The 8,216-nt window shown below is 42.5% G+C and overlaps 1 protein-coding gene across 1 annotated transcript; it reads left to right on the forward strand.

Annotated features, from left to right (window-relative positions):
* The first annotated feature begins 403 nt into the window (after positions 1-403).
* On the forward strand, positions 404-1,348 carry SF3B5 (splicing factor 3b subunit 5). Its single transcript, XM_075748484.1, has one exon. The coding sequence runs from the start codon at positions 679-681 to the stop codon at positions 937-939; it is 261 nt and encodes an 86-aa protein (XP_075604599.1). The 5' UTR covers positions 404-678; the 3' UTR covers positions 940-1,348.
* Positions 1,349-8,216: the final 6,868 nt, after the last annotated feature.

Here is an 8,216-nt window from a genome sequence, read left to right on the forward strand (position 1 = left end):
CTTAAGAGGCTTGAGACTTGAGGTCTTGAGAAGAAGAGATCGTGAACTAGTCGCTGATCCCAAGTAGGTGCTTTAAAATAACGATGTGTTACAGATGCCGGCCTGGAGTTGTAACTGTCATTTGGCTTACTATTGGATTAGTCAATTAAAGTAATAAAACCAGTGGTAAATGAATTTAGTCCTGCTGATATCCGCATTTAATCACGTCAGGGCCCGCCCCTCAGCCCTCCGCGCCCCCCGGGCAGGGATTGCTGCCGTCCGAGGCCGCCTCCGCGCCAAGCCCCGCCGCCGGAAATTGGGCTGGGCCGGGCCGCCCCGCTAGTGCCCCGCCGGGCCCGGCCCGCTGCGGGCGGAGACTACAACTCCCGTCATGCCCTTCCTGGGGCGCATGCGCGTTCTGTCCCGCCAGCGGGCGCGCTCCCACCGTGCACCGCGGCAGGAAAGCACTGATCTCCGGGAGGTTTGGGATTGTTTTTTTAATTTCCGTTCAGAGCGGACCGCGGAGCCGTAAATAACCGGTGCCGGCCCACGGATCGGGTGGGGGAGGTGGTGGTTACGTCCCGGCCGGTGGGGCGGAAAAGGTCCTGTGCGTGCCGGCACGGCACGGCACGTCACGTCCGCTCGCCATTTCGCGCAGCGCCTCCCTGCAGTGCCCAGGCCGCCCGCGCCGCCGCCGCCATGACGGACCGCTACACCATCCACAGCCAGCTGGAGCACCTGCAGTCCAAGTACATCGGGACGGGCCACGCCGACACCACCAAGTGGGAGTGGCTGGTGAACCAGCACCGGGACTCGTACTGCTCCTACATGGGCCACTTCGACCTGCTCAACTACTTCGCCATCGCCGAGAACGAGAGCAAGGCGCGCGTCCGCTTCAACCTCATGGAGAAGATGCTGCAGCCCTGCGGGCCGCCCGCCGACAAGCCCGACGAGTCCTAGCCCGCCCCGCCCGGGTCCCGGCCCCGCTGCGGTGCGCCCTCGGGGCGGCTCGGCCGGAGCGAGCGGCGGCAGCGCGGAGGCCGCCCCGCCGTGCGGAGCGCGGTGGCGGTCCAGCCGGGCCTCACGGAGGTGGCCTGCCAGCCAGCCGGGACCGAGCCCGGCACCGCGGGGCTGCCCTTACCGCGGGAAGGGCCGAGGAGCGGCCCCTGTGAGCGCGGGGGGCGTTGGCGTCTGCGGCCCTCTGTGCTCCTGGTCCTTCCACTTGCTTCGTGTGCTGTGCCCTCGAAGGACTCTGATGGGGAGAAGCCTAGTAAAACGCCTGTTTCTGGGCAGCTTCGACTCTTCTAACTGTACAAGCGTTTGGATTTTTTTAAAATGGAAAATAATAAAACTTACTGGGCATTTGTAATGTTTTGTTTGGTAATCTGCTAATAAGAGCTCTTTGTTCTAAAAGGAGCACTGATTACTCAGTATTAAGTGTTTCAATACAACCATCCAAAGTGCAGGTCTTGGATACTTTACAGATAGCATTTTCCCAGATGGGCTGATTTGTGCTTCTTTACCAAAACTGTGTTTTAAGGAGGGAGAGGAAGCTTGTTGACACTCAAAGGGTTTGATTTGTTGTTAGCATTTATTGTGTTGGGGTGATTTGTGGTACAGCATAAGTTAATTGCTATAGTGCTTCAAAACCTCAAAATGGCTTTACCATTTTCTGGCCTCATCTTGCCTGTACTTTGAATTTTCAAGCTTTGATTCTCTATGGTCCAATTTAGCAACCTTTTTATTTTTTTTACTCATGCTTTCTAGCCATCTAGTGAAAAACTTTTTTTTTTCTACATTGTACTAAATAAGTGCATTAATGTGGGCTTAGACACTCTTAATATGGAATAAGTGATGCAGAGGGTTGGGAAAAGCTAAACTGTTTTGCCAGTTGACTTCTTGAAATTTCTACTTCCTTCCCAAGAAAAACATGGGGGTTACTCACTACTGCTTTGAAGTAAAACGCCTTGAGGTGACACAATCTTCTATCACATTGCAAACTGAACTGATGCTGATTTTGATTTGTCACTTAAAATAGGCTTTCTATTCATTGTCAAATAAATTTTGGATTCTAATGAATGGGAAGACTTCAGAGCAAAAGAGATATGTTACTTAGAGAAATTAAATATTCTTATGTCTGATGTGGAGCATTGTAACTGGGTGGGGGTGTTAAGACTGTACGTGAGCTTACCAATGATTTCTTAAATCAGTATGTCAAAACTTTGGAGTGACAAACTTGCTCACAGTCTTTATTGAGTCTTATAAAACTAAGCTACTGTAATAAAGTAAGAAAAAGTGTACAAGCTCCTGAGGCCATGTTGAAGTCAGTACATCCATCTTCTGAAGAATTCAAAGATGGCATTTTTCCACTTTTGTTGGACATACTGAGATGAGGGCAAGGGTAAAGTGGTTCTAAATAAATTTCACCTGCAGGTTTTGTGGGGAACTACTGTAATTTCCAATAAATGAAGGGCTTTTGTAGAAAACTGGTTTTTACTTTTCATGTGAGCTGGTGCAGGTAATTTGAAGAGAATCTGTTCCTCATAGTGAGGAATGTGGCTGAAAGTTTTTCCTTGACTTGAGTTCAGGCACTTACTAGTAGGCATGCAATGCAGTCTTGGCAAAAATCGAGCGAAATTTATATCTAAATCAAGCAAGTTTCCTGTTACAGTTAATAACAGTATGTTCTGTGACCAAGTCTTAGAAACCTGCCTTTTCCCTGCACAAACAGGTAACATGCTGAGTGGAAAAGGGTGTTGTGGGAGAGTCCTAGTGAGAAAGCTGCTGTTCCTGTTTCTCTTGCCTTACACACACCATAGCTACTCTGCCCAGAGAGAGAAAAGACCCGAAGCATTCATTACTTTATTGCATTTCACCACGAGTAGTTCCATAAGGTATCTTGTCTGCCAGCAGCCGATGCGTGTTGATGGGTGCAACAGGCAGCAATACTGTGGTTAATTCACCGATGGCAAAGGCGCTTGGGACTCAGAGCTGGAAGGGCTGGAGTGAGAATACAGGTGCTTTTGTGATGGGTTGGAAACTGAACTTGCAGTAAGACAAGTCTTGAATCTTAAATAGAAGGAAAACCAGAAACTATGCAACTTAATCCACTCCTACAGAAATTAGAACTTAAAAAACATTTCAAGGGAGATTTCTCTGAGTACAAACTGCTAACAATTAGCTCTGTCCATGGATATGCTCAATACTCAATGCATTTTAAAAATGCGAGCAACAAATGTGTGACACATAAATAAAGATTAATGCTTCCTGGCAGGCCAACTCTTGTAAAGGCCAAATAGCCTTCAGGCACAACTGGGAGTTAGGTGGTGAGTGAACTTGATGGTTCTGCTGGGTATACTCACGCAAACCCCAGTTAAGCACGTTCCTCTATTTTAGCGTGGCTGGAAAAGGTTTTTAGAGTTGTGAAACATTACAAACACTTTCTTAAGAAACAGAACCAAAGAGAAGTTAGAATTCCAAAGAGTTCGAGACAAACTTGAAGAGACTTGGGAGACACTGAAAAGTGTGTTTCTGGACTATGGTATTTTTCCTAAATCCCAAAATATTTTTTAAGCAAAGGCAGGGAGCTCTTTTACATTTTAGTATTGGAAAAGGTAAAGCACCCTAAGAATAGAGTTAGTTACCTGTCCCACTGTGATGCATCTGGTTTTTACCTCTATCCTGATTGAAAGATGAAGGGTATTTATGAATTGGCTTGATATTTGCATTATTTTCTTTTTACATCCAAGCAGTATAGCTTTAACTGCGCTTTCCCTTGTGATGTCTGGCTCATTTTCCTGAGTTTCTGTAGCTTAATTTCATGTAGTGTGAAGTGTGAGAAATATAAACTATTTCCAACGTGGTGTGTGTTGTATTTGGTAAGGAATTTCAACTGCTTTTGTTGTGCTAGTTAATGTATCTTTGTAAATTCTCTGTAGAGTTGAACGTATATGCACCTTTAATTAAAGAAATCTAATAGATAATATATATAGTATTTAATGACTGTTAGCTAAAAATAGAATACTGACAGGATGTTATCTAAGATTTATGAATACAGTGAGAAGTATGAGGATGGCAGATGAAAGGAGAAAGGTTTGCTTCTGGTGCCTTAATTATAGATGATTCAAGAGAAGAAAAACCAAGCTTGACTCTTACAGAAAAAAACATGCAAAGCTTCATGCTAAGGTGGTTTATTTTACTTATAAACAGAATATACTTAAGCCAGAAGATATTACCATAGAAGTGCACTACCACCTTCATTTTTAATTATGTTTGTTACCATTCTCTTGGCAATGTGTCTGCCTTTTATGCCAGGTAGCATAAATGTGAGGTTTACTAATTATTTTGTAAATTAAGAAATCTTGGCAGTTTAGTCCATTTCTGTATTTCAGTTGCTTTTCATTACAAGTGATTTTTTTCTTTTTTTGCTACACCAGAGGGCAGCAAATGACGCTGCTATTCAACTGAAGGTGCAGATAACTAATAGAGTTGCATGCTATCTTGCAAAGTTCCTTTGAAAAAATAGATGGATAGTTTAAAAAAATTGCTAAAACCTTCCAATAGGCAGAAATACTTAGCTTTTGCCTATTGGACAGTTCTAAGATTCAAAACAGATACTATGCCTTTTATTCACCATGGGTGAATAGAGGAGCGTGGGAGCCCTAGAAAGATACTATAGCTTTATAGTTCTGAATACCTTAATTTTTTGTTATTTTCTGATTTATCAGAACAATAGCAGTACATTAGTTAACATTTGCACAGTGAAACAATTGCAGTAGTGAGTTATTTTCTGCAAACTGTAAAACTTGGGCCACTTCTTTCACTTTAATCATATTCAGCATGAAACTCAGTTATTTTTAGGATCATTTACATGTATTAAACATTCATGGATGGTAACATTTGCCTTCTGGTTTAGCGTCAGGATTTTACTTCAGCATATCGGGCAATTCCTTTTTAAAGCTGAGCTAATTTAATCATCACTAGTTTCAGAATCCTCATCAGAGCTCTGTTGGTTCTGTGCTTTTGCACCACTAATTCCACAGATTTTCTGAAACAAAATGAAAAAAACCGGACCAATCCAAAACAAAAAGCCAAAAGACCTATTTGGTTTCATAGTACACAAAGGGGGCTTAGATGTGCATTTACAACATTTAGTTGTTTCTCGGTCGTAAAAATTTAAGTATGCAATATTTAGCTTTAGTACTATTATTATAATACACTCATGCCCTTGTGACTTCCTAAAAATGCACGCTTTCCAGTGCCCCGAGGCTAGGTGTATTGCCCAAAATAATTTAAAAGCATTTAAAATGGATCGAACTGTGGCACATTTCAGTAAGTTAGACATCCTTGTTTGAAAATTCCATTAATGTTTCCTTATTCTTGTCTATTTGCCATTCTCGTCCCATATTCCTCTTTTTATTAAATAAAATTTCAATCAGATTTGATTTGAAAAAAACCTACGAATCTAATACAGTATGGTATATTCTGTGGTGCCCTTTGAAACTGAGCCGTCGTTGTATGCTATCATGAAGAAATGCACTAGGATGCTGATGTACCTGAATGTTTCTGACTGCTTTAAAAATACAACTATAATAATGTTTTTCTTGTGTTCAGAATTGTAACCTTTTGCTTTCTCATTTTCATGCCATCTTGATAATTACTTTTTATTGCAGTAGTGCTCAAAATATGCTGGACTTTTTTTCCCCCCCTCATTAACACATACCAGAACAGTCTCTGCCACAAATAGTTCATAACTGGAATTTATTTTGAAACCCAACTCAAACAGCTGGAATAATCCATCTCAGATAGGTCTACTCAGGCTCATTGGGTTTTGTGAAAAAGAAATTTAGTCCAAAGAACTGAATCTCTGATCATGGTGGAATGAAAGTTCAAACTTCATGTAAGTTACAAAAGAAAAAAAGAAATGTTCCGTTTTGAGGTGAGTCATGTGAAATTAGAATTTTTAAGCAGATAAATCACAATAGCATTTACTCAGGTTCAAGCGAGGGTGTAGTTGGCCCATGTTTTCTTCTGCAGCACAGCTAGCTTAGATCTTCACAGTCTGAGCAATGCTCATATCAGTGCTTGTGGGGCTGCAGCGTAAATCACATGGCTGAAATGGTGTTAAGATTAAACTTGGCAAAGTTAGCATTTGTAAACCTCCTACAAAGTGATGAGGTTACATTTAACGTCTCGCTTCTCTCATCAGCTTTATAGCTTGACCACACACAGCACTGGCATAACTGAAAAATAAAAATCTGCTTTCTAGTTTTTTAAAAGGGAAATGAATTCTAATATTTACCAGCCTAGCAATTTTCCCATCATGTATCAGCAGCTATGCTTGATCATCAAGTTTTTAGTATGCATCACATATTAAAAATGTATTATTTTGCTTACTATCTGAGCTACAGAATTAATGGAGAAGCCAAAGGATATTTAGAGGAGGTGGAAAGTTTTTGTTAAATGTAGTTTTCCAAGAACAAGCAGTGAACTTCCAATGTCATGTTCAGGACCTAGTTAGAATTAGTTAAATTTGAAGCACATTTCTTCACAAACCACCTTTTCCAGTGATAGCATGGACCCAGCGTTTAAATATTCATCTTAACATAATTATTCTGACAAAATTTCCTGGAGGAATGAGGAGCATTAGGAAAATGGTGACTTCAACAGTTACCGTCTTACTAGCTGCAGTGAAAAGTCACTGAAGCAAATAAAGCGACTCTTGCGCTTTGCCAGTCCATGTTTGCTGGGGGAAGAGAAACTAATGTGAACAGGAAAAATCTGATCTATCAAAGTGTCATAGTCGGTACCTTTCCAGCTGAGCAAAATAAAGAGTACTTTATTTTGATCTGAAAAGGATCAGAGCAGCAGCTAAGGTTATGGAGGTGCTCTCAATGTCTCTCTCGTGTCTTTCTAGTGCAGGGCATGTGACAGTATTACTTTTTACCTGTAAAAAAACCAGGGTTTCATGGATTGTTGAAGGACATAGCTGTCCTTCAACTGTCCTTCAGCTGTCAAGACAACATTGCATGAAAACATTCAGGCCTTTAGCTGCCACTTCTCTCATCTCAACTTTGAAGAACCATCACAGCATGAAACTCAAGAAACAAGGAGAAAAAGATCGAGGATGCCAGTATACGTAGCACCCGGTCCTCCCTGCCTCTTACTTTTGGAAAAAAGTCTTCACAATATTAGTAAGTGTCTGAAAGCAGGTTCTTATTCAGTCTATGGAATAGCAAACCCCTATTTTAGGGAGTTTTGCAAATAGGGGGAAACGTGCTGCTTTAGTATTCCTTTCCTCTTTCTGGTTCGTCTGTAAAGCAACAGTCTGGTGAAAACCAAACTAAGCTCTTTTCTGTTATCTTAGCACGATAGCGTGATTTCCTGACACACTCTTGTGCTTGCAGATAAGGCTGGTGGTTAGCCCTGGGCTGAGCTGAGGCTGGTGCAGGATTTTCTGAACTTGGCAGCATTCTTATTTTATGTCCTATTTGGTATAAATAAATATTGAAAACTCAAACGTATGAAGCTGATGAATGGAGAATAGTAAAGACTTGTGCTTTCTGTTTACTGCTGACAGGCTACTACTAGTATAAACTGCTTCACACTTGGATGTATTGAGTGGCAATGAGCGCAGATTCAGTACTTCATATATTAAAAGGCTGAGGGTGCCTTTTGCATTTTTAGACCACTGTTCATGTTGGTTTAAGAGATGACTGTAATGAGAACGGCTAAGCTCACCGCTTCACCTACAGCTGCTTCATAGTGCCTTTCCGGCACCCTTCAAAGCGTGGGGCTGGGGACTGGACCCTGCAGCGTATCGCTGGGTCGGCCCTGGTTGAGCAGGGCCTCCACGGGCTGTCCTGAGAGTGTGACAGACCCGTCCACAGGCTGGGAAAGTGGCTTGTGCCCACGCCAGAGCTTTGGGACATTGCTGAGGAGCTGCAACAGATTTTCGTACAACTGGCAGTAAAGCCTGTCTGTTTAAAGAGCTATATGCTGCTTTTCGTTGCTTCTTAAAATGTTTCCCTTCTAAGCAATTGGTCCTGAAGCAGCTATTTGCAGACAAATCTGTGAGCAATTTAACTTATTGCACTGCAGAGCTAGCTGCAGCTGTCCTGGAATGACCCTGGGAAGCTGGAGCGAGCGAGTGCCTTGGCAGACAGTTCCCCCAGTGCTCTGCTTTGTGATTTTATTCCCAGTATTTTGACTGGTTGTTTATGATGAGGCTTTAAGGG

This window comes from Balearica regulorum, chromosome 3 (assembly GCF_011004875.1).
Source record: "Balearica regulorum gibbericeps isolate bBalReg1 chromosome 3, bBalReg1.pri, whole genome shotgun sequence".
In the NCBI taxonomy this organism is placed as follows: domain Eukaryota; kingdom Metazoa; phylum Chordata; class Aves; order Gruiformes; family Gruidae; genus Balearica; species Balearica regulorum.